The sequence below is a fragment of the Delphinapterus leucas genome, chromosome 9 (genome assembly GCF_059928025.1).
Source record: "Delphinapterus leucas isolate spDelLeu-1000000601 "Yukka" chromosome 9, BTC_Dleu_Yukka2, whole genome shotgun sequence".
NCBI lineage: Eukaryota > Metazoa > Chordata > Mammalia > Artiodactyla > Monodontidae > Delphinapterus > Delphinapterus leucas.
In genome coordinates, this window is record NC_143137.1 from 99,110,925 (window position 1) to 99,136,256 (window position 25,332).

Below are 25,332 nucleotides of genomic sequence, written 5' to 3' on the forward strand. Positions count from 1 at the left end.
ATGCCTCCTTCCCTCTCTTCTTCTCTGGCCTCCCACCTCAGAGCTCCAGCACCTCTTGTTCCCTCTGCCTGGAACACTTCTCTCCAGATCTTCCACAGCTGCGTCCCCCACCCTCCCACCCCCATATCCAGTCTCTGCTCCTGTGTTACCTCTGGGAGTCCTTCCCTGATCTGTCAAGCTGAAATAGGCTACCACACACTAGAGCAGGAAGTGGAATCCTAATGTCCCCACCTTCCCACACCAGGGACCCCCTCAGCCTTCTTTCAGTGGAGCCTGGGTCTCCCTGCTCTTCCCTCATCCGTATGGATGGACCTGGTCACCACACTGAGCTGATCTAGTGCCAGGACAAAGAGACCTGCCTCTTTGGTCTGCACAGCCTGATTCAGGCAAGGTAGGGCCGCCCCCAGTTGACTGAAGTGTTGAAAAGTGCTCCCTAGTAGGCCTTAGGGATCCAGGGCCCCCAGGCTGGGGACTGGCAACCAAGTAGATGAAGGAAACTGGTAACTAGGACGTGTTTAAATAGGAACATTCCCAGAGAAAGAAGAGAAAACAAAGACACGTGGAGCCAAAGAAAATAAGAAACAAGAACAATACGAGTGTCTGTGGGTTGAACTCCCCTGGAATATGGAGACAAAGGGACTGGGGCGGATCAGAAAGTCACCTGAAGGTCAAGTCTGAGGAAAAACATGACAGCAGAGATGTTACTGAAGACAAAAAATAGACTGGAAATCGGGAGAGCTGCGAGGCCTCCATTTACTAGAGTTCATTTTTCCGAGGCAAACACATTAGCGAAGTCAAAGCGGAGAAAGGAGGAGACCTGTACACTGCAGAAGATCCAGGGCGGTTGGGGAGCGAGCAGGGCCGCAGACAGAGCTGCTGAAGGCGAGGAGCATTTGGCCAGGACCGAAGGCTTCCCCAGGGTGGGACCAGGCAACGGCTCTGTCCATCAGAGAGACGTCAGAGTTTCTGCCTGTAAGACAAGCAACAGTGATGTGAACAGCAAGGAAAATGGCTCAACAAATGAAAAGTATTTGTGCCCAAGTAAGGGGTACAAGCCCTTAAATGCACAGTCCAGACCCCAAGACCTTAAGATTTTGGTAACTGACTTGTCAGCAAAATCTGACCTGAACTGCCATGAGGCTATTTAGAGTCTTTCTATAACCCGCTTGACTGATTTTTCAGACGTCACTGCAGAAAAATGAACACGTTTGATTACCAGACTCTGCTCGGGTTCCTGTGGTAGAGTTTATAGAGTATAAAGGGTATATGCGATATTTTCTGAAAGCTGAACGACTCTGAATTCCAAAGCACGGGATTCTAAGGGGCTATGGGACTGTGGATCTGAATTTTAGGGAAGTGGGGGAGTTCTCTAGGGCAGAGAAGGAAGCTGTGAGCTGCTGTGGGCCGGGCATGTGTCTCTGTTTCCCTCCAGGTAGGTCAGTCATAGTCAGGTGCAGGTTGAGGCATGGTGGACCCCTTCCATCAGTCAGCCAAGGCCTGGAAAGAACCAGGACCATGACGGAGCAGGACCCTATGGGGCCTTCCCAGAGCAGACACCCCGTCCCTGCCACCATGTCCTCTGCCTGCCTCTTGTCTTTAGAAAAACTTTAGCCTTCTAGGCCTTCCCTAAGTTCCAACGAATAAATTTAATCAGAGAAGTGAGAAAATGCAGAAACAAAGGAAAACAGTCAAGCAAGACAAAATAATGATAGTTTAGCCACTAAACAAAGTCAAGGCCCTTTACTGCCTCCTCAAAGGCTATAGATATTATTTGGAGCCATATCCTTGAGCTATTTTTTGCAGATACTGAAGCCCCCACTAGGTGGAAGAAGTTGACTGCGTGCCGCCCACAACCCAGACTGCTTGGAACCAGAAGGTTGACGATGTTGATTACCGGTTACCTCACCACCAACCAATCAGAAGAATGTCCACGAGCTGATCACACACCCCTCAGCCCCCTTGCCTCACCCTATCTTTAGAAACCTTTCCCTGAAAGCCAGCGGGGGGAGCTCAGATCTTTTGAGCGCTAGCTGCCAGGACTCCTTGCTTTGGCGCCCTGCAATAAATGCTGCACTTTTCCTTCACCACGACTTCATGTCAGTAGATTGGCTTTACTGCACTGGGGCCAGTGGACCCAAGTTTGGTTGGGTTAACAGGACAGCACGGGGCAGGTTCTCATCTCTCCTCCGCCACCGCATCCTCTACCTCACTAGAAAATGCAGGTGAGGTCAAAGAAACACGACAGCACTTTGAGTTAGGTTTGTGGCAGTGTGACCATCACTTAGTGTTCATTTTTATCCTTCTCATTAATTCATGACTGCTTCATTCATAGATAAAATTTCTTTTGAGGGTCCACACAGAGGATCGGGGGATCCCGTGCCTGTCATGAATCCAGGATTCTCAAGCAAGTGCTTTAACTGCAACAAGAGTTTAAGAATAAAATGCACGATGCTCCGTGAGTGTAGCGAACAGGGGGCTGGGTGGGGTCCCTCCGCCGGACCCACAAGGCGCGCCCTGGCTCGGCGGGACAGAGCACGGGGACGCGCAGAAGGCCGCGCCCTCCCTCCACCCCCTCGTCCAGCTGTCTGCAGACCGCGACCCGCACGCGGGCCCCAACTCCCCAGCAACCCTCTAGACGCCTAGCCAGCACTCGCCCGCTCACCCGGGCCCCGCCTGCACCGCTTCCGCTTCCGGCTGTCGGGGCGGGGCTTCCGGCCGACGGGCGGGGCGTTGGGCTGCCCGGGCCCGGAAGCGGCGGCGGAGGTGGGGGCACCGCAGTGTCGGCCATGGCTGTGAACCTAAGCCGGAACGGGCCGGCGCTGCAGGAGGCCTACGAGCAAGTGGTCAACGAGAAGTCCCCGACCGACTGGTGGGCGCCGAGGCGGCCAGGGGCGGGCCGGGGGCGGGCCGGGAGCGGGCTGGGGCCGGGGAGCCAGGGGGCGCGGAGCCCTGTCTGCCCCGCACCTGCGCCACACCCCGGGGGGGTGGCGGTCCCCACCCTGTCACCCCTTGCCCCACCGTGCCTGGGCAGGTTAAACCCGGCGTGGGGGTCCGGTGAGTCCCCAGCCCTTTCCCTCCGCTGGCCTCCGGTCTTGGCCGTACGGGCCTCGTTGATGCATCCTGTGCCTGGCTGTGCTTGAGGGCTTCGCCAGGTTCTCTTTTCTTGCCCGGAGACTTCCGTGGACAAAGGGGCCCTCCACAGCCCTCCTTGAGAAAGCGGAAGCTACGCCCGGCTTCTTCCAAACTCTGTGTTCAGGGATGGCCCTCTAAGGGTGGTCTGGCAGCCTTGCTTTGGAGATGTCAAGCAGGAAGGTGGAGGGGTTTAAGTCCCTGGTTCCCTGTGAATGTGTATTCGAGAACCTCCCTTTCTCCAAGAAGAATATACTTAATATTCCTGAGCTATGGGGAGATGAAGGAAAGGACGATGCTGGTTATGTGTTTGGGAAAAGGTCCCATCTTCCGTCCACCTCCCAGTGACATCCTTTCCTAGGTTGTCGGTGTTAGGGGTTTTATAGTACTGGAAGCCTGGATCTGAAGTCTCTGGGAGAGCCCTGGGCAGCCCACACATAGGGCCTGCTGTCTGTCCTGCAGCTAGGGTTGTTTTTTGCATGGTAATTCTCTGTTACCTTCCTTTTTGCTTAAAGTGTGTTCACTGACCAGTTTTGAGAACTTGTACTTCCAGAAAGTATGCTGAGTACGATCGAGTGAGGTGACCAGCTTTTGGGGTGGGAGCCTTTTCCCATTGCCAAGGGAGGGGCCCGCTGGGCGTGGCTCAGCTACTGTGGCTCTCTCCACTTGTCAGGTGCTACTGCTTTCTCCCTGGTGCCCAGCACAGAGTGGCTTTTGTACAGTGTACCGTTGTGACACTGAGGGCATTGTTGCCTTGCCATTCCTTCACCCCCAGGCCTTTTAGGGAGGAGCTTCCGGACACCAGCTGCCTGGGTCTGCAGAATCTCTGGGGCCACGTCGATGTGGGCAGGTCTCCATTCACTAGCTGAAAAAGTATCTAGACCCATGTCACTTCCCTGCTTAAGCTCTGCAGTGGCTTCCTGTTGCATCATAAACACAGCCTGGACTCTTTGCCATGGCCGACAGGCTCGTGACCGCCCCTCCTGTTTACCGTGCTGTGGTCACACCTGTTTACCACCACTGTAGCTTTCTTTCTTTTCCTTAAACTTGCAAAGCTGTTTTCTCCTCATAGCTCTTGTTCTTTCTGCTTCCTCTGCCTGGAGCGCCTTTCCACATCATCCTAGGGGGCTCCCCAAACTTCCTTTCTCAGCTCTGATGTTGCCTTTTTGGAGAGGCCTTTCTGGATTCCTGTCTCCCTGGCTGCAGTACATTTTCCCATCTCCCTGGTTGACTGCCTTCAGGCATGCACCAGACACCCTCACTGGTTTTCTTGTCACCTTTGCTCTTCACCAGAAAGGGTGGGGTGGTCCCCATCTCTGTCCCTGATGTAGGGGTACTGAGAGCGGTGCGGAAAAAGCGGCAGAGGATATCAGAGCAAGAACAGGTGGTCTCCGGTTCGACGGGTCATAACACGTTTCTCATGCAGAGTGGGTGCCCCGGGCCAGGCCCTGGAGCCAGGTGGGCTGGAGAGCAGCCACAGCATCAACTCTCCATACCGGCTCTTTCTCCTGGTTCCCCCAGGTGGTTCTTCCCCTAGATTGTGGCATGTTTGCTCAGTTCCTGCTCCCACTGCACTATCTGACAGTATCTGACACTATCTGGTGTGTATGTGTGTGTGTGTGTGTGTGTGTGTGTGTGTTTTGTTTGTCTCCCATTAGAAAGTAAGTTCCATGGGCAGGGCCTCTTAGGGATTATTTGTAGCTGCATTCCCATCGCTAGCAAGCAGCAGGGTCTCAGATTAGGTTTTTGGGAAGTGACTGGATTATAAGGTGCCCAGTGCCCCATACTCCTTGTGCTATGTGCCTGCACAAGCCAACACACCATTTTTTTTTTCATGTCGGTTTGAAAGAAGGGTTGTTTGAATGTGGTATGAGCCTCTGAACCGGGAACATTCAGGAAGGTGGCTTAGGCTGGAGCCCAGGGTGGAGGGGAATGAAGTCAGAGGGGTAGGTGGCAGGCACGGAGCGTGGCCTTTGCTAGCTGCTGGATCCCTTCTTGGAAAAGCTAAGCTGAGCAGCCATCTCCGTTTCTTGCTGCTTGTCCGGTGCCCCTGTCTTGTGCAGCCAGGGGCTTCTTTCCTCCGGGAGGAAGGCTGGTCAGGACTCTGGCCACCAGAGTCTGGATGTCTGCCACCACCCAGTCTTCCTTTTCCCTGTTTTTCTGAGTGTTTCTCTCCTTCTGCACTCTCTCCTCTGCTGGGAAGCAGTGGTTCTTTCCTGGCAGTCTGTCCTCCCTCCCAGCCAGATCTCTGGACCTGGGTCTAATTTCTTCTGACTTTCTCAGGCTTAGGCAGCTCTGCCCAGTGGCATTAGCGAGGCCCTGGGGAAGCTGAGTGGAAGTTGACATGGCTCCTGTCAGGCTGTTGACCCTGGAGCTTCTGTCTGGCGCGCCTCAGCAGGCCTGTGCCATGGAGCATGGGGTGATGATACCCCAGACCGGGTTTTGCCTTTGACTTGCTGTCTGATGGATTAGCACCCTCACCTTGTGGTCTGCCAGCACTCCCTGGAGCTGAGCTGCTGCAGAGTTCATGCAGATGCCTGGGCTTCATGTGGACTGCACAGAAGCCGCCTCTTCTAAAATGTTCTCTTTGAGGGACCTTTGTTCTGGTCAAGGGACCTTCCGTGGCCCAGATTTAATACAATTTACCATAATTTATAAGGCCACATCTTTACCAGAGTTCTTATGAATAATTAGGCTTACAGGAGAAGGGCGGTGTGACCCAGGGTCACCTGTGGAGACCTAAGGCTCTGCTAGATACAGCACGTGCCCAGCCAGGGAGCCTGTCTTGTGAGGAGCCTGACTGCGTGTTGAGTCATGGCCCCTGTGGTTTCCAGTGCCATATGCAACCGATAAAAGCCTGTGTGTGCTGGAAGGGCCCCAGGCCAGACAGACCTGCTCCAGCAACCCTTGAGGCTTCCAGGAAGACCACAGGTATACACAGGGTCATTGAAAATGCACGTGTTTCTCCTTCCTGCTTCTCCTTGGGGTGCTTTGGTTTCAGGAATATGCAGGTATCTTTTGTTAGTTCAAATGCACACACGTGGTAGCTAGGTGGGTGTTTCACACGTAAATGTGTAGAAGGTTGCCATAAAACTTCACAGCTTAGTTTTCTTCCGGATGGATGTATGCTCCCCGTCTCCATAGGCTTGTCCTCACGACAGGCCGGTTGCAGCTGAGAAGGCTCAGCTCTGGGAGGCCCAGCGGCCTACTGAGGTCCCGCCTTGTAGTTCAGAGTGGGGTCTGGGTCAGCCTACAGGGTTACTGCCAGGCTGAGCTCTTTGGGGCGCAGCGTGAAGCCTTGGTGGGGACAGTGAGGGCAGATGGTGGTAGAGCCTGTTTGTGTTTTGTTTCAGGGCCCTCTTTACCTACGAAGGCAACAGCAATGACATCCGTGTGGCTGGCACTGGGGGTGAGTATGATAAGCGAGGAAGCAGATGGGCTCTTATGGACCATCAGGAGGCAGAAGCCCGGGAGGGAGGGTGAGGCGCGTGGAGGGGAGGGAGTCGTGACGTCACTGCTCCATCTCTGCTGGCATTTCAGCCGCCACAGCGGGAGGAAGGGCACTCAGGGTGCACAGGTGTCCCCTGCGTGTGGCGTGACTGCAGTGACACCTCCCCTGGCTAAGGGTGAGCCTCCCCCACGTCAGTTTCATTCAATGTTCAGGAATTCCCTGGTGCCCTGATCGGGCCGGCTGCAGCCAGCCAGGCAGGACAGAGGCTCCCACTGAGCAGTGTGGGCTCCCCGGCACTCACAGCTCCTTCTGGCCAGCTTTGGGTTTCAGATGTTTCTAAGTGAAAGTACCTTCTCCTTGGCTCTCTCTGCCTGATGGTGTGAGGCAGCGCTGCTCTCTGTCTGTGTCGTAGTTGGAAGAGCTGAGATGGGAAATAGGCCAGCCCTCTCCAGCTTGCAGGCAGCCCAAGGCCTGGCCTGTGCTGCATCCTTAGCCCTGGGCTGCAGCTGAGAGGGTAACAGTCCCACAGAGCTGGGTGCTGGTGGTGGAGGAGAAGGTGTGGACACATCCTTCCCTCTGTCCTCTTCTTGCTGGGCACACCCTCACCCAGGAGAGGTCACATCAGTGCACATGGTCCACTGGGACAGGGTGACCTGGAAAAGTGCTACTCAAATACGGGGTGATAGGAAGTGCCTCGGGAAGAACAGGCTCTTGGCCAGTGCTGGGCAGAGGGGTAGAAACTGCAGGCCCCCCACCTGATACCCCTAACTCCTCGTTCTCAAGGCCAGCTCACCTGACCTGAGTGACACGGCTTCACTGTTCAGTGCATGTTCACTAGCATGTTCTCTGCTTGCCCCATGAATGGTTCTGGTGACTTGTTGGTAGAAAATGTCTCCCTCTTTCGAGTGCCTCTCCTTAATGGTCCTCTTTCTAGAAGGACTGCCACTGACGGTGGTCTCAGGTGCGGTGTGGTGCCGTAGGGGACTGAGGATTGCAGAGCTCAGCTGAGTTTCATACCACCATCCTCAGTGGCATTCACAGGCTCTGCTGTAAGAGCCCAGAGCAGGGCCTCAGGACTGCCCCAGGTTCCCTGGAGCCCTGTAGCTAAAATACCTGATCCAGGTCCTCCTCACGGTCTGAGGAGGTTTGGGACACCTGATGAGAACCCAAAACTCTAGTACATGCTGGGGCTCACAGCCTGGGTGTCAGGGGAGAACGGCATAGGGTGGCTCATTTCTATGCCCCATCACTCCCTTATCCCCACTCAGAGAGTCTAAGAGCTGAGGCCCTATATGGCGGAGAGTTAACACCTGCTTGGGACCCTCTGGGTGGCCCTGGAGTCTGAGCAGACATGGGTAAGGGCAGGGTGACTCACATCAGGCCCTGTTATTCCAGGGCGGTTTGTGGAGTCCAGGCAATGGTAAAATTGTTGCAGAGCCCCTCCATTTGGAGGCCTGGTGCCTGCCTGGTTTGTAGCATAAATGACATTTTTACTTCCAGAATTACGTGTGCGTTTACAGGAGTGGTTTTTAGACTAGTGCGGCTTAAAAAATCACCTGAGGTGCGTTTCCTTCCTCCCTCCCTCCTTCCCTTCCTTCCTTCGTCTTCACTGCTTCTTAGGGGCTTCTCTCGTGGTGAGCGGGGCTGAGGTGCTTTTCACAAATGCAGATCCTGGGTCCCATCCAGTTCTCATAAGTCAGCTTAGTGCGGGTAGGCCTAGGAATCTGGTTCAGACGCAGATGGGGCTGAGAACCCTGGTTTAGAGGCAGCTGGGGTTCCCTTTCCTGATGGACTAGGTGCCAGGGTGGGCGTGGGGTGCCTGGCCTGCCCCTGACTCTCCTTGTGACTGCTGCAGAGGGGGGCCTGGAGGAAATGGTGGAGGAGCTCAACAGTGGGAAGGTGATGTACGCCTTCTGCAGAGTGAAGGACCCAAACTCCGGCCTGCCCAAGTTTGTCCTCATCAACTGGGTATGTGGAACTTGAGGGCTTCTGAGTTCTCACCTAGGTGTGACCTGGAAAAACTCCCTTTTCTTCCTTCGTGCTTTGCCTTTTGTGAGTGGAGTGGAAGAGGACCTGATTTTAGAACAGCTTGAATCTGGTGAATGAACAGAATAGTGGATTAATTCAGTGTGGCCCAAAGAATACCGAGGGCCTTGCTAGTGCAGAATTCACTGTTCCAGCCCAGAACGACTCCTGTGAATGGACTACACACAATCACAGGGCACTCATGTTCTTGTCCCCTTCAGGGTAGTCATCCTGAGGGAGCAGAGTGCCTGGATTAGGGCTGGGAGGGCACTGGGAGTATAGGACAGGGGCTCTAGTGAAGTGGAGCCCCCTGGGTGGGGACTAGGGAATTCTAAGGCAACGCCCCACAGTGGACACTGGCGACCGTCCTGCTCCAAGGACCTCCCTGACTTGGAGGTATGGGAGCTCACCGTGTCATCTGCTTTGGGGTTGTGGTTTGCTCTTTCCCGGGACACAGGGAAACTGCTGAGTCCCTGGAGTGGGCAGTGGCTTTGGGGGGAGACCTGGGTCACACCGAGGAATTGGCGGGTCATGCTGGGTGTGCTGTGTTGCAGACCGGCGAGGGTGTGAATGACGTGCGGAAGGGAGCGTGCGCCAACCACGTCAGCACCATGGCCAGCTTCCTGAAGGTGAGGGCTGCTCCGTACAGGGCCTCACAGAGTTCACCAGGTCCCTAGGCTCCAGGGTGTGAGTGAGCAGGAATCACAGCCAGAGTCGGAAGTGTGCCTCACGTCCCGATGCTCTGTCTGGACTTCAGGGCATAGCCAGAGGCTGCCCTCCTCTTGCCCAGGAGGTAGCCAGAGCCACCTGCAAGCTGGCTTCAGCGGGAAGGAAGGACGAAGGACCTTGAGGAGGCCCTGCTGGAGCTGGTCTTGGGGCGGGGCTAGGCCTTGGGCTGCATTTGTTTTATGAGTACAAACTTCTAGCAGTACTAGGAGGATTTGGACGAGAAGGAAAGCTGCTTCTGCTCTCAACCTCAACGTGCATGTTCCCTTTAACGCATTCTTTGTGGTCCATTTCTGCACGTATTTATTTCAGTCATCATATAATGGAACCTTGTTTAACTTCAAAAGCATTTTGTATCAAAAAGCGTTTGTTGTTCACTTGTCAGCTTACTCTTTGCATTTCTTTGGTTACTGGCAAGGAGGCTCAGGACTTTGTTTTCTGGTTCTGCCAACGCTTCTTCAGATGCACCTCAGTTTCTCCATCGAGGAGCTGAAAGAGAAGGTCCCAAGCTTATTGGTATTTAGTAACAACAAGGTCATAGTTGTAACTTCTCAAGAAGAAACCAGTAACTTGCTTTTTGTAGAAAATGTGCTTGCTTCCAGGTGACTTTTAAGGTTGGGTTTCATTCACTAGAAGGAAGCCCTTTAATGCCGGGGCTGTCTTACAGCGGCTCAGAACAGGCCACACCGTGGAGGGCAAGGGCCTCCCACGCAGGCTGGGACAAGAGCGATGGGTTTCCCTCAGCTGTTTTTTCTGAGGCCTCGGGGAGAGCGTGCCTTGGTTCCTGGCAGGGTCTCCCGACCCTGAGCGCGGTGCAGCCGTTGCACTGTGCAGGCCGAGGTGTGCGGCCTGTCTTCTCCTGGGATTGCAATGCTGCTTCTTCATTAAGTGTCGCTCCTGCTGCAGGGGGCCCACGTGACCGTCAACGCCAGGGCCGAGGAGGACGTGGAGCCCGAGTGGATCATGCAGAAGGTGGCCAGGGCCTCTGGGGCCAACTACACCTTCCACGGAGAGAGCAGCCGCTTCCATGACACGGGCCCCCAGGCCCCGGTGGTGAGTGCTGTGTGGGCCTGAGGTGGCCGGGCAGGAGTGCGCGGTTCTAGCTGCGGACCGATTCAGCTCGCCCTCAGCGCTTTCTCCCTCGGGGGCTGGGCTCCTCCTGCCTGGCTTCCGGTCCTGGAGCCAGACTGAGGTGCAGATGGTGACCCCGAGCCTGACAGGAGCAAGAGCTGCCTGCTGGTGAGGTGGGTGCTGGTGGGCATGAGGCGTGGCCTTTGACCCTGCCTGGTAGTTCCAGAGCCTCTTGTGTGTGCGCAGAGGTTCTCTGCGGGGAAGCTCCATCCACCCTCCAGGCCGTGGCCCCAGAGCGTCCTGTGCCACCCTGGATGGTGGTTGCTTTGGAGAAACTTCTGGTGGTGGACAGGGCAGGCCCCTCTGAGTTGTGGGCGGACGGACGCCTGTGGGCCTGTGGTCCGGTGCGGGATGGGAGCTGGGGTTCTTGGAGACCCTGTGGGTGCTGCCATGGCAGTCTGCTGTCTGAGGGCCCCTGTCCAGAGGCCTGCCTCAGAACTGCCCCGCCTCCAGGAATCTCAGGCAGGCCAAGGGGCCGTTCCTGCCTTGGCTTCCATCCACAGGGGCCTGGTGCAGCCAGAGACTCCTCCAGTGTTGTCTGGGGTTGAGCTTCCCCACTTGCAGTTTCCAGGGCCTTTCAGGCCCTCTTGGTATCAGTCTCCTTATGGGTCACCGGGCCAGGCGCCACTCCCTCTGCCGGGTGCCATCCTAACCGTTCTTACCTGCGTGCTATGCTCCTGTCGATGACCCTGTAGTGAATTCTCTGTCCGCCTCAGGGCTCTGTGTACCAGAAGACCAACGCCGTGTCTGAGATCAAAAGGGTTGGCAAAGACAGCTTCTGGGCCAAGGCAGAGGTAAGTGCCGCCCAGGGCATGAGGATGAGAGCTGGCATTTGGTCCGGTCCTGTATGCAGCAGACAGGAGGAAGTGGTTTACTCGCTGTGTCTCGGTTTTTCCTACAATAAGCTCCTAGATCAGACGTCCCTGGTAGCACCCATTCGCAGATGGTTGAACTAGGGGTCAGAGGTGTTAGGGAACAAGGCCAGGCAGCGAGTGTTGCTGTAGAGCCCACGCTTGACCGCGGCCCGTGCGGGCTGCCTGGGCGGGTCCATGCTGCCAGCAGCGCCGAGGCCGAGGGGGCAGCCGCCTGCGCCTCTCCCCGCAGAAGGAGGAGGAGAACCGCAGGCTGGAGGAGAAGAGGCGGGCAGAGGAGGAGCGGCAGCGGCTGGAGCAGGAGCGCCGAGAGCGGGAGCTGCGCGAGGCCGCCCTCCGGGAGCAGCGCCACCAGCAGCAGGGCGGCGAGGCCGGGCCCCACAGGTGCGGCGGCGCTGCCCCCACCTCCTGTCCCCTCCCGAGGGCTGTCCCCCAGAGCAGGGGAGGGTGGGCCGAGGCCGGGCTGCAGCTCTTGCCTCTGCCCCTCCCAGCAGGAAGTGTGAGCAGCAGGAAGTGCTTTCAAGGAGCGGAGAGGAGCAGGTGAGTCTTGAGGGCCAGAGTGACGCGCACGGGTCCCCGATCAGCTGAGGCTCGTCTGGGACAGGTGCGCAGGCTGCCTGCTGTGAGCCTTGGTGGCCCTGTGGGTCCCTCCAGATGCACACACCCCACCCAGCAGGCCTGAGGGAGGCGCTTACTGGGAGGGGCCTGCAGCCTGCTGGGGCAGATTAGAACGTGGGACACGTGGTGTGTCAGGGCCGTCAGTGGAGAGGAGAGCCAAGGGCAGAAGCTCAGCCCGGCATGGACCTCCGCCTGATGCTGGAAGAGGCCTGTGAGCCCCTCAGCTTTGGTGTTTTGCTTCCTGACCCCCTGCACAGCTGCAGGGAGCCAGGCAGGCCGATGGCTCCCGGATCCTCATTCACTGCCGGCTCCGTGCGCGCTCCTTCAGGAGCCTGTCTGTCCACAGCCAGCACACCCACGGGAGATTTTCAAGCAGAAGGAGAGGGCCGTGTCCACCACGCCCATCTCCAGCCCCCAGCCAGGTGAGACTTCGCTCTGCGCCCAGCTATGAGGCAGGGGAAGGCTGAAGGGGAGCCTGGGGTCCCAGGGCAGGGCCCCCTGACTTAGTGACAGATGTATCAGAAGGTGAAAGGGATGAGTAAGGAGAGCCCGTGCTCATGAGGGTTGCTTCTTGCACGGGAGCCAGGGACCTGGGTGTTCCCTTCCTGCTCTTGACGTGGTGGGACAAGAGGGGCCGTGTGTGGCTCTAGAGTGGACACCCTCCAGCCCCGGCCCTGTAAATCCCCCAACGTTGGGCTGTTAGCTGGGTCTCAGGGGCCTGCATCAGTCACCTCTCTGGCCCCCAAAGGCTATATCGGACTGCACTGCTGGTCAGCTCTCCAGCACTGCACGTGGCCCCCAAGGGGCTGCTTGGAGTGTACGATGTGTGTGTGTGTGTGTGTGAGATGTGTGCACAGCGGGTGGTATTCCTGCAGCTGCTGCATGTCCCTGTTCGCTCCCTGTATGACAGCCACTGTCCCAGAACAGGTCCACCCTCTGGGCAACACAGGGCACAGAAGGGGCAGAGAGGACTTGGCTCTTCCCCCTTTCCAGCAGTGTGATGTCTTCGATGTTTACCGTTGGTTTGCAGGCAAGCTGAGGAGCCCCTTCCTGCAGAAGCAGCTCACTCAACCGGAGACCCCCCTCAGCAGAGAGTCAGCTCACGCCACCTCAAGGCCCAGGGCAGGCAAGGCTCTCGGCTGCCTTGTGGGGAGTTGGGGGTGGGAGGGAGACGTGGCATGTCCTCTCCCCTCCCCTGCGTCAGAGTGGGCCGTGTCCTCCCATGCAGATCTCCGCGAGGAGCCGGTGCCCAGTGCCCCTCCGTGCTCAGTGCCAGCGGAAGAGGAGGCCGTGTACAAGGAGCCCCCAGAGCAGGAGACCCTCTACGAGGAGCCTCCAATGGTGGGTTCTCTGCAGCAGGGCAGATGTGTGAAGGGCCCATGTGCCCGGAAACGCGCTCCTTGGCCGTACCCATTCCGTGGCTCCCTACCTGTGAATTACCTTGTTTAATTTTGGAGCATCCCGTGCCCCGTGTGCCCTCCCCCCAAGTCTGCCGTGAGCCCTGGTCACAGGCAGGGTTGAATCTGGGTAACCACGATCCCAGACTTCTCTTCTTCTTTCCCATCCGTGGGCAGGTGCAGCAGCAAGATACCAGCTCTGAGCGCATTGACCACTACCCGGGGCTGAGTGGGAAAGGGCTCTGTGCCCGGGCCCTGTATGACTACCAGGCAGGTAACGTGCTGCAGCCCTGCCACCTCAAACCACAGGGCCCAAGATCAGGAGGCAGGATTTGCGGACTCCCTCAAGGGGAGAGCCCCGGGGCGTGTCGGAAGTGAAGGCAGGAGGGTGCGAAGGGAGAGTGGGTGGGTGCCCTGCACAGCTCAGGCCTCCCCACATGCTGCGGGCAGCTACTTGCTGTCCACTGGTGTGAATCCCAGTTGCCTGCCTTGTCCTAGTGCCGGAAAGTGCGACCAGAGAAGAGGGGCCAGGCCTGGATGCCGGTGCCCCTGCTGACCCTGGGTAGAGGCCTCAGGGAGCAGGCTGATGTGTGGAAGTGCTGTGCTCCAGCCTTTCGCTGGGACAGTGAGCCCAGGGCCGGGCCCCGTAGGAAGGTGTGTGCTGGGGGAGTGGCCCCAGGAGCAGCGTCAGCACAGGCTGAGGGCCGGCTGGCCCAGGGCCCTCAGCACCGCATCTGGGCTCACCTTCTTTGCAGCCGACGAGACCGAGATCTCCTTTGACCCTGAGAACCTCATCACGGGCATTGAGGTGATCGACGAAGGCTGGTGGCGTGGCTACGGGCCGGACGGCCACTTTGGCATGTTTCCCGCCAACTATGTGGAGCTAATTGAGTAAAGGGCCCCGACTGCTGGCCGAGGCCAGGGGCTGTGCTTCCCTTCCCCTCCCAGACGCGACTTCCTCGTTGCTGGCAGAGGCGGCGTGAGGGCTGTGTACGGCACTTTTCTAGGAATGGGATCCCCCTGATGAGGGCAGGCCCTCGGGCTCCCTCTGGCTTGGGTGGCTCGGCCTCTGTTGCCCCAAATGCAGCAATAACCTGGTGATCTCCAGACGTGCTTCCAGCAGCTTCCCAAGTCCTCCCAACCAGCCTGGTCCTTGACCCCCAACAGAAGACACTGAGCCAAGCCTGCCCAGGGCCAGCCTCTCAGTGACCTCTGCCCAAGGAGTATGGCACTGCCAGTCTGCGGGGGTGGGTCTGAGCAGGGGCATCTAGAGGGCTCCTTGTGCACTTGCCTTTTTTTCCTTTTCCTCTTGGCTTTAAGGGACAGTGTCTGTAGCTTCAGTGAACCTTGGGAACAGTGAACTTAGAGTTTATGACCAAAGTCAGAGTGGGTCATGACAATTTTGGTAGCAGTCTTTCTGGAACCTGCTCTGTGCTCCCCATTTCTCTATCCCTCTGCTTGGGCTCTGGGCAGTGGAGATAGGGACAACCAAGCCCCCATCTAAGTATGTGAAGGAAGAGGTGAAAACATCAACAGACACTGCGTGTCCTTCCATGTGGCTCACTCTTGTCTGCTGGCCCCAGTGTGCACCTCAGTTGATACGGTTTAGGGAAAGTAACCATGGTGGCCTGTTCCTACTGTCTCTCCTTCTTTCTGCCCCAGCCCATCCGTGCCTGCTTCTGGAGTAAGAATTGCCCCACACCGGCCCTAGCTCCGATCCCTCCTGTTGTAGCCCTCATGTGTGCACCCTCAGACCTCTGACCAACCCTTAGCCACGTGGAGGAGGCATAAAGGTCAATGTGTGACTGCAAGTCAGCCTCCTGCATTTCAGTTCTCGGGGAGGGGCCGAGGGCCCCCCTGACCCTTGCCATGGGGAGCCTCCACCCACGCAGGACAGCCAGTGTGCACATGTGCCTGGAGTGAGGCACCTGCACCCACAGAGTGCCTGGGGAATTAAGCTCTTACGCTCTGGGAGGTGCCAGGTGGAAGCAGCTTGGGGCAAAGGATGCGCCGAGGGGGCTGTGGGCCCAGGTGGTGGCCAATCCCAGTGCCCCCTCCCCACCTGGCTGCAGATGGCGTTTCCTGTCTTAGGCTGAGCTGCAGGCAGGCCTCACCGTGTCCTGATTTCTTAGGACAGCCTCCAGGGCCCACCCCAGCTATGAAAGCCCCTTGAATCAGGTATTGCCAGTTTTGAGGCCACCTGTGGGCTTGTCTGCCCCTGGACAAGGGGCCCACGTGGGGCAGGGCTCAGGGTACCACCTTGACCTTCCCACCCTGGGGCAGCCAGGACAGTAGAGGACAACCAATGTGAAGGAAGTGGCATGTTGGCCACAGTCCTCGCTCGCCATGGGGAGGGCTGGGTCACTTGGACTCTCCCTAAGTGACCCTGGGCACTCGGATTTACAGCAGGCTTGCCAAGTGGCTCTTCTGCTTTGCGGGTCATCGTCGGGGCTTGTCAGGAGCCACTCGATAGCCGGGGATAGGGAGGCTCTTGGCCTCCGTGTTCCCGGGGTCCCCGCACCCAGTGGGGGAGGCTTGGGCAGGCAGCGGGGGTCCGGGGCTGTGTGTGTGGAATCCCGGGCTCCAGGCCCACGGAACGAGCCCTGAGTGAGCACTGGGGGGCGGGCGTCCTGGGGCCACACTGGCCTGAGGCAGTGAGAGGACGTGCCTTTATTGCCAGAGCCCACCCTTCACTTGGCCTTGCCCTGGGCAGCCACAGCTTCCATGGCTTTGCGCACGGTCTCCTCGTCACCCAGGAACCGCATGGGCTTGGTGGGCTTCAGTGCCTGGTCCAGCTCATACACGATGGGGATCCCCGTGGGCAGGTTCAGCTCCATGATGGCCTGGTCCGACATCCCTGGACCGGAGGAACAAGCATTCTTAGCCCCGCCCAGCCTGTCTGCCAGGCAGCCACCTGCTCTTGCATTTAGCAGGCTTCGTGACCTTTACAGGCCACAGGGCTGTTGGCCAGGCAGCAGCCCTCCCACCCCAACAGCAAGGCCGCAGAAATGCTCCTCGAGAAGGTCAAGGCAGCCCTGAGACAGCAGCCTACAGAAATAGCTGTGGTGAACCGAGGACCTCGCTCCGGCCCAAGCTGGCCTCATCTGGGGTGACGCCATTGGCCCCTTTGGCCCAATGTGAGCTCTGGTCAGACTGGTGGGTGTTTGGGATCAGGAAAGACCTTAACCACTTGGCTTCTAGAGAGTTCTAGTTTCTAGACGTCCTAAGCAGTGGAGCAGGGCTGCTCCTGAGAAGGGGGGTGCGATAGGGACGGCGAGAAGCGCTGCCTGTGGCCGAGGTGGACGCAAGGCCCTGCCCGGTGAAGAGAGTTCTCTGTGGAAACCTGACCCAACCCTGCTGGCCTCCCGAAGACCTGGCCTGGAATAGCAGCTCGACCTTTGGTATCGCTGTCATCCCGCCCAGCCCGCTGGTGCAGGGAGGCCTTAAGGGAACATGCTCTGGGCAGTGGGAGACCCCGGTCCCGTTTGCCTCGGTGCATTCGTTTCTCCTGGACCAGGCTGCAGGGAGCCCGCAGAAGGGAGGGAGGGCAGGTGGTCTTTGCATCTGCGAGGCTCAGCACCAGCCGTGAGGCGTCTGTGTGGATTCAGCCTCAGGAAGTCCTCAGAAAGGCAGACGGGGGCTTACTTGGAGGAAGCCTGTCATGCTGGGAGGGGCTCCTCCCCTTTTAGTGGAAGCCAAGCTACCAACCTAAGGTCTCTGGCATTCTCCACACCCTGCACCTGTCTTTTGACTAGTCTTTTGCCCCGAGTGGGTGAGCTGGGGTGTGGGCAGGGTTGGGCAGGGCCCCACTCTCAGTCCCATATCCAACAGCTGCCAGTGAAGTGACTTGACCAGGGTCACTCAGCAAGCTGGGATTTAGAGCCACATGGCCCTTCCTCTTCAGGGGTGGGTGTCCTTGGGCAAGATGCCACCCCTGGGCCTTCCCTCCTCTCCCCTGAGGCTTGTGTTGGGGAAGCCAGGCCAGCTGTGGACCCCTGTGCAGGGCCTGGGGCCTGGGTCAGTGGCGGCACACATTTTCACCCAGAATCTTCAGAAGGAGACTCACGTTACACAGTGTCTGTCCCAGTACGCACGGCAGTGGACGGTTCGTTCTTACAGAGCTGTTTTTTCAAGTGGTTTCTCGCCCCACCCAGTCCAGTTCACAGTTTGGAGGCCCTGCCCGGGGTGCGGATGTCTGTGAAGCCGCCTCGGTGAGGCAGCTGGCACGTTTACGAAATGAGCAGCTGGGGGCTCGCTGGTTCAAGGGGACGTGTCACCCCACCCGCCTCTGCCCACACCCTGTGTTGAGGATGGGCCTCACCTTCCAGGTGCTTGACGATGCCCCGCAGACTGTTCCCGTGGGCTGCAATGAGCACTCTCTTGCCAGCCTTGATCTGGGGGACGATCTCATCATTCCAGAAGGGCAGAGCCCGGCCGATGGTGTCCTTGAGGCTCTCATGCGTGGGCAGCTCCCCTGGCTTCAGGCCTGCATAGCGACGTGCCTGGGGGCATCCGTGCTGCTGTTCACTCCCCAGACAGCCCCCCGCCCCCCAGCCTGGGCCCCTGTCCCCAGACCTCCCCCCCAGGCCCGCACCCCAGCCGCTCACCTTGCTGATGGAGTTGTAGTAGGGGTGCTTCTCATCCATGGGGGGTGGAGGTATGTCAAAGGAGCGCCTCCAGATCTTCACCTGCTCCTCCCCGTGCTTGGCGGCCGTCTCTGCCTTGTTGAGGCCAGTGAGACCCCCGTAGTGCCGCTCATTAAGGCGCCAGGTGCGCACCACAGGCAGCCACATCTGGTCCGTTGTGTCCAGGATGGTCCAGAGGGTGTGTATGGCCCTCTTCAGCACCGACGTGTAGCAAATGTCAAATTCCATCTTCACGTCCTTGATGGCATGGGCCCCCCTCTTGGCCTCCTCAGCCCCCTTCTCGCTCAGCTCCGCATCGAACCAGCCGCAGAAGCGGTTCTCCTGGTTCCAGGTGCTCTCGCCGTGCCGAACCATCACGAGGCGGTGGGTGGGCATGGTGGCGGCGGAGGGCACTCGCGGGCTGCAGACAGGGACAGGTGACCCCCAGGCGCCCCCAGCTTTATAACGATCCCCAGCCCCCGCCCCAGCCAACTGCCAGTCAGCATTCCAGGCCTGACGGGCGGCAGCAGGTGGCCGGCAGCAGAGCTGAGTGGAAGGCAGGCCGAGCGCTGGACTGGAAAAAGGGCCTCATCAGCCACCAGTCCCCACGTGCCCAGAGCCCAGGCTGGGCGGGGCTGCCGAGCAGGGCTGGGCATCAAGGGCAGAAGTCCCGGCCTCCAGCAAGCCTGAGAAGGAGGCTAGCGGGAACAGAAGGACTGGCCGGGGATAGACTCCCCCTGAGGTCGGGGTCCCGAGCCCCGTCAGCCTGCCGCCTGCTCTCGGGGGTTGCCGCTGTCGGGCAGGGGCACGGGAAAATCCCTACTGCTTCCTCCGAGTCACTCAGCGCAACCGGAGACAAGCCCGCGTCTCGGGAAGTACACTAGCCTGGTGTCAGAGGGAGCCAAGGGTGTGAGTATGCACGTGTGCCCGCCCACCCACACGTGCGTGCCTAGGTGTGCGTGCACGTGCTGCGCACGTCCTACTGCATGTACACGTCCGTGTGCCTCGCGCTCACGTCTATGTTGCATGTGCGCACACCTGTGTGTGTACGTGTGAAATGCCAGGAGGTTCCCCCTGGGGTGCTGTTCTGTTACCCCGTGAGTGGGGTCTGTATATTGGCAGGGGACCTTACCCGGGACTCCTGACCCCCGTCCTCAGGTCCCTCTGCCCTGGCAGGCTCTGTGCCCAAGCCTAGCCCGCAGAATGAGCCCTGTGGAAGCCTCTGGCTGACAGCCAGGCTGGGAGGAGCTGTGCCGTCATCTTCACACGGGAGGAGGAAAGGTTGCTGTGGGCAGAGCGGGGGAGCTGGTGAGGACCGTAGCCCTGGGGAGAGGTCTGGCCTTGTGGGAGGTGGCAGCAGTGTAGGGCAAGGGCTGAGCTGGGCAGAGCTGGGTTTCCAGGACAGCCAGGGGTAGCTGGGGGCCTGGCTGCTTGGGCCAGAGAGGAACAGAAGGTTTTCTGCTTTCGCATCCCTTTGTCAAGTTCTTATCCACATGTGCCACACTCTCCCACTCTAGTTACCTTCACCCCAGCCAGGCTTACTCCTCCCAGCTGAAACCACCTTTGAAAAGAAAAAGAAAAATCCAGGATTCATGTCCCCAAGGAGCCCCAGAATCAGAGGTACTGGTTATTAGATCTGTACCCAGCTCATCAGGAGTGCCCAGAGGTAGGCCGAGGTTGGGACTAGGGGGCAGTGTAGAGTTGGGTGCAGGCCCAGGACTTCTGGGCTTTGGGGGACAAGGTTTTGGGGGACAAGGGCTACTGCGATCTGGGCTGTGAAGAAACGAAGCAGAGCGGCGGGGTCAAGATGCCAAGTTGCAGGTGCACCAGCAAAGAACCAATCCTCATAGAACAGCAAACAGGTGTGTGGCAGAGAGGCATAGAGGGGCTGGGCCTTGTGTCCTGACGAATGGGAATCACTGGAGAGTCTGAAGCATGGTTATGTTTTAAAGTCACTTGCCGCTGTGGAGGCAGGATCGGAGGACAAAGGCCCTGGTAGAGGTGGTGGCTTTGGGTTAGGTGAGAACAAGGCTGCTTGGCCTGGGCTGGGTGCAGGTGGCATGGTGAGGAGCTGCTAGACTGGGGGGCCACTGGGGCCGTACTGCCAGCCAAAGCGGGGGACGGGACATGCCTTCCTGCCTGTCTGGTGGCTGTTGAGAAAGCCAGGGACCGCAGAGGAGAGTTGAAGCCTGAGAGGACTAGACACAGCTTCTAAGCCTTGGCTCACTCCAGCCTGACTCTTACTCATTCAAAAAGTGTTTGTTGGGCATGTCTGGCGTGCCAGCGCTGTTCAAGCACTGGGCAAGCAAGGCCCTGCTCATGGGGGGTCTCCATCCCAGTCATGGGAGATGGACAACATGTGATGTGTGGCATGGTAGGCAGCGATGAGGTCCATGGAGAAGCAAGCAAGGGGGCAGGAGGGCTGCTGTTTCAACAGGACCGTCCTGGGAGGGTGGAGCGAGCACCCTCCACTGGTCTCTCCGCATGACCACAGCTATAAATCCTGGACAAAGGCAGAAAGCAGATCTCAGAGAACTGAAAAGTAAGCAGCAGGCAGATGAAGCGGATCAGATTCCAAGTTCCATGGTGAATTTACCATTTTTTTCTCCAGGATTGCCCAGCTTGAAACCTAGAAGTGCCCCCAATGTGGACAGAAAGGGCTCCGGAGAATCCCTCTGGTCCAAGGAACAGAAATAAAGTTCCTACAGGCCCCTTCCCTTTTTCCCCTTCTTACCCACCACAGCTCCTGGGCAGTAATGTAGAGGTGGCAATGTCAGCCAGGCAGGCACCTGAAACCCTGAGGGAAGAGCTACCCTCTAACCAGAGGAGGTGAGGCCACAAGAGTGTATGGCAAACACGTGCTGCTTTCTCTCTCCTCCCTCCTGCAGCTGAGGACTGGATGCAGCTGCAGGAACTGTGCAGCAAGGGGGGGAAACTAAGGCCCCAAATTTCTGGCTGGAAGTCTTGGAAAGCAGGCCCCAGGGAGCTGTTAAGTATCAGGTCAGGCATGAAGAGGAGGGAGGTTAGGTGAGTGATGCAGTACAGTTACAGGTGAATTCCTGGGCTCCCTGTACTTGTGGGCTCTGACCCAGGCTGACCCACTGGTGACCTGATTACCTGCCAAAACAATACGATCTACATTCTCCTTAGAATTTAAACAGACTCTCAAAATAATGTTCAAAATACCTAGGACAATTTTGCATGTGACTGTCCAGTTCTCCCCAACCATTTATTGAATGTCCTTTCCCTATTGTATATTCTTGGCTCTTTTGTTGTAAATTAATTGACCATATGTGGGTGGGCTTATTTCTGGGTTCTCCATTTCTGTCCTTTGGTCTATATGTGGGTTTTATGCCAATATCATACTGTTTGAGCACTATAGCTTTGTAATATAGTTACAAAGAACTGTGATGTCTCCAGCTTTGTTCCTCTTTCTCAAAATTGCCTTAGCTATTCATGGTCTTTTGTGGTTCCATACAAATTTTAGTGTTTTGTTTTGTTTTTTTCTTTTTTGAGAAAAATGCCATTGGAATTTTGATAGGGACTACATTGAATCTATAGATTGCTTTTGGTAGTATGGACATTTTAACCATGTCAGCTCTTCCAATCCATGAGGATGGAATATTTTTACATTTATTGGTGTCATCTTCAGATTTTTCATCAATGTCTTAGTTTTCGGTGTACAGATCTTTTACCACCTTAGTTAAATTTATTTCTAGTTGTTTAATTCTTTTGATGCAATTGTAAATAGGATTGTTTTTTTAATTTCTCCTAGTTGTTAGTGTATAGAAACAGACTGATATTTGTATATTAATTTTATATTCCAAAACTTCATTGAATTTGTTTACTAGTTCTGACAGTTCTAGATTTCTTCTAGATTGTTGAATTTGTTGGCATAGTAGTTTCTTATGATCCTTTGTGTTTTATCAGTTGTAATGTATCCTCTTTCATTTATTATTTTGTTTGAGTCCTCGCTCTTTAATTGATAAGAGTAGCTAAAGGTTTGTCTATTTTGTTTCTTTTTTCAAAGAACCAGCTCTTAGTTTCATTGGTATTTTCTGTTGTCCTTTTAGTCTCTGCTTCATTTATTTCTGCTCTGATCGTTGTTACTTCTGTCCTTCTGCTAACTTTGGGCTTTTCTAGTTCCTTCAGGTGTAAGGTTGGATTGTTTATTTGAGCCCTTTCTTTTTCTTAATGTAGGTGTATATTGCTATGAGCTTCCTTCTTAGAACTGCTTTTGCTGCATCCCATATGTTTTGGTATGTTGTATTTCCATTTTCATTTATCTTAAGATGTATCTGGGTTTCTCTTTTGACTTCTTTTTTGACTCATTGATTGTTCAGGAGTATGTTGTTTAATCTCCACAGGTTTGTGAATTTTCCAGGTTTCTTGTAATTGATTTCTAGTTTTACACCACTGTGTCAGAAAAGATGCTTGATATAATTTGTCTTCTTAAATTTATTAAGACTTGCTTTGTTGATATTATCCATCCTGTAGAATATTCCATGTGTGCCTGAGAAGAATGTGTATTCTGTTGATGGATGAAATGTTCTGTATATGTCTGTTAAGTCAATCTGATGTAATGTGTAGTTTTAATCCACTGTTTCCTTATTTTCTGTCTGTATGATCTATCCATTGTTGAAAGTGGGATATTAAAGTTCCCTACTATTACTGTATTTCTGTCTACTTTTCCCTTTATGTCTGTTAATGTTTGCTTTATATATTTAGGTGCCCTTATGGCAGGTGCAAAAATATTTTTAAATATTTGAAATTACTCTTGTTGGATTGACCCTTTTACCTTTATATAATGACATTCTACGTTTCATACATATATAATTTTAAGTGATTTAAAAAAATTTTTATTGGAGTATAATTGATTTACAATGTTGTGTTAGTTTCAGGTGTACAGCACAGTGAATGAGTTATACATATAGCCACTCTTTCTTAGATTCTTTTCCCATATAGGCCATTACAGAGTGCAGAATTCCCTGTACTATACAGTAGGTCCTCCTTAGTTATCTATTTTATTTTATTTATTTAAGTATAGTTGATTTACAATGCTGTGCCAATCCCTGCTGTGCAGCAAAGTGACTCAGTTATACACATGTATACATTTTTAATAGTCTTTTCCATTATGGTTTATCACAGAATATTGAATATAGTTTCCTGTGCTATACATTAGGACCTTGTTGTTTATCCATTCTAAATGTAATAGTTTGCATCTACCAACCCCAAACTCCCAGTCCAACCCTCTCCCTCCCCCTCTCCCCCTTGGCAACCACAAGTCTGTTCTCTATGTATATGAGTCTGTGCTTTGTAGATAGGTTCATTTGTGCCATATCTTAGATTCAACATATAAGTGATATCATATGGTATTTGTCTTTCTCTTTCTGACTTACTTCACTTAGTATGATAATCTCTAGTTGCCTCCACATTGCTGCAAATGGCACTATTTTGTTCTTTTTTTATGGCTGAGTAGTATTCCATTATATATACATACATATATATACACCACATCTTCTTTATCCATTCATCTATTGATGGATATTTAAGTTGTTTGCATGTTTTGGTTATGTGAACAGTGCTGCTATGAGTATAGGGGTGCATGTATCTTCTTGAATTGTAGGTTTGTCTGGGTATATTCCCAGGAGTGGGATTGCTGGGTCATATGGTAGTTTTATTTTTAGTTTTCTAAGGAACCTCCCTACTGTTTTCCATAGTGGCTGCATCAATTTACATTCCCACCAACAGTGTAGGAGGGTTCCCTTTTCTCCACACCCTTTCCAGCATTTATTATTTGTAGACTTTTTAATGATGGCCATTCTGACCAGTCTGAGGTGATACCTCATTGTAGTTTTGATTTGCATTTCTCTAATAATTAGTGATGTTGAGCATCTTTTCATGTGCCTACTGGGGCTTCTTTGGAGAAATGTCTATTAAGGTCTTCTGCCCATTTTTCGATTGGGTTGTTTGGGTTTTTTTTGTTGTTGAGTTGCATGAGCTGTTTGTATATTTTGGAGATTAAACCCTTGTCTATCTCATCATTTGCAAATATTTTCTCCCATTCCTTGGGTTGCCTTTCATTTTTTTATGGTTTCCTTTGCTGTGCAAAAACTTGTAAGTCTGATTAGGTCCTGTTTGTTTATTTTTGTTTTTATTTCCATTGCCTTGGGAGACTGACCTAAGAAAACATGATTTATATCAGAGAATGTTTTGCCTGTGCTCTTTTCTTGGAGTTTTATGGTGTCTTATGTTTAAGTCTTTAAGCCATTTTGAGTTTATTTTTGTGCATGGTGTGAGGGTGTGTTCTAACTTCACTGATTCACATGCAGCTCTCCAACTTTCCCAGCACCAATTGCTGAAGATATTGTCTTTTTCCCATTTTATATTCTTGCCTCCTTTATCGAAGATTAATTGGTGTTTGGGTTTACTTCTGGGCTCTCTATTGTGTTCCATTGATCCATATGCCTGTTTTTGTACCAATATCACACTGTTTTGATTACTGTAGCTTTGTAGTATTGTCTGAAGTCTGGGAAAGTTATACCTCCTGCTTTGTTTTTTTCCTCAGGATTGCTCTAGCAGTTCTGGGTCTTTTATGGTTCCATGTACATTTTTGGATTATTTGTTGTAGTTCTGTGAAAAGTATCATGGGTAATTTGATAGGGATCACATTAAATCTGTAGATTGCTGTGTGTTGTATTGCCATTTTAACGATATTAATTCTTCCAATCCAAGAGTGTGGGATATCTTTCCATTTTTTTGAATCCTCATTTATTTCCTTTATTAATGTTTTATAGTTCTCAGCATATAAGTGTTTCACCTCCTTGCTCAGGTTTATTTCTAGATATTTTATTTTCTTGGTGAAATTTTAAAAGGTATTGTTTTTTTTTTTTTACATTCCCTTTCTGATATTTCATTGTTAGTGTAAAGGAATGCAACTAATTTCTGAATGTTCATCTTATATCCTGCTACATTGCTGAATTTATTTATTAGATCTAGTAGTTTTTGTGCGGAGTCCTTAGGGTTTTCTATATATAGTATCGTGTCATCTGCGTATAGTGACAGTTTTACCTCTTCCCTTCCAAATTGGATACCTTTTATTTCTTTTCTTTTTTTTTTTTTTTTGTCTGATTGCTGTGGCTAGGACTTCCACTACTATGTTGAAGAGAAGTGGTGAAAGTGGGCATACTTGTCTTGTTCCAGATTTTCGTGGGAAGTCTTTCAGCTTTTCACTCTTGAATATTATATTGGCTGTGAGTTTGTCATAAGTGGCTTTTATTATGTCGAGATATGTTCTCTCTATTCCCACTTTGGTAAGAGTTTTTTTTTTTTTATCATGAATGGATGTTGAATTTTGT

The 25,332-nt window shown here is 54.1% G+C and overlaps 2 protein-coding genes across 7 annotated transcripts; one reads left to right on the forward strand and one right to left on the reverse strand.

The window, feature by feature from the left end:
* The first annotated feature begins 2,721 nt into the window (after positions 1-2,721).
* Positions 2,722-15,160, forward strand: DBNL (drebrin like). Of its 6 annotated transcripts, none has more exons than XM_089917896.1 (13): positions 2,722-2,869; positions 6,483-6,538; positions 8,436-8,548; positions 9,160-9,234; positions 10,238-10,384; positions 11,179-11,256; positions 11,567-11,718; positions 11,826-11,874; positions 12,281-12,374; positions 12,983-13,078; positions 13,157-13,293; positions 13,527-13,623; positions 14,105-15,160. In XM_089917896.1, exons 1-13 carry the CDS (start codon positions 2,787-2,789, stop codon positions 14,242-14,244), a joined length of 1,317 nt encoding a protein of 438 aa, XP_089774022.1. In that variant the 5' UTR covers positions 2,722-2,786; the 3' UTR covers positions 14,245-15,160. The 6 variants fall into 6 exon arrangements, with proteins under 6 accessions (XP_089774022.1, XP_022448870.1, XP_089774023.1 ...); XM_022593162.3 differs by having other exon boundaries at positions 13,181-13,293; XM_089917897.1 differs by having other exon boundaries at positions 11,829-11,874.
* A 611-nt stretch (positions 15,161-15,771) lies between these two features.
* PGAM2 (phosphoglycerate mutase 2) lies at positions 15,772-18,599 on the reverse strand. Its single transcript, XM_030761491.2, has 2 exons — positions 17,671-18,599; positions 15,772-16,206 (listed from the first exon to the last, which is right to left on the reverse strand). Exons 1-2 carry the CDS (start codon positions 18,368-18,370, stop codon positions 16,040-16,042), a joined length of 867 nt encoding a protein of 288 aa, XP_030617351.1. The 5' UTR covers positions 18,371-18,599; the 3' UTR covers positions 15,772-16,039.
* Between the last annotated feature and the right edge of the window lie 6,733 nt (positions 18,600-25,332).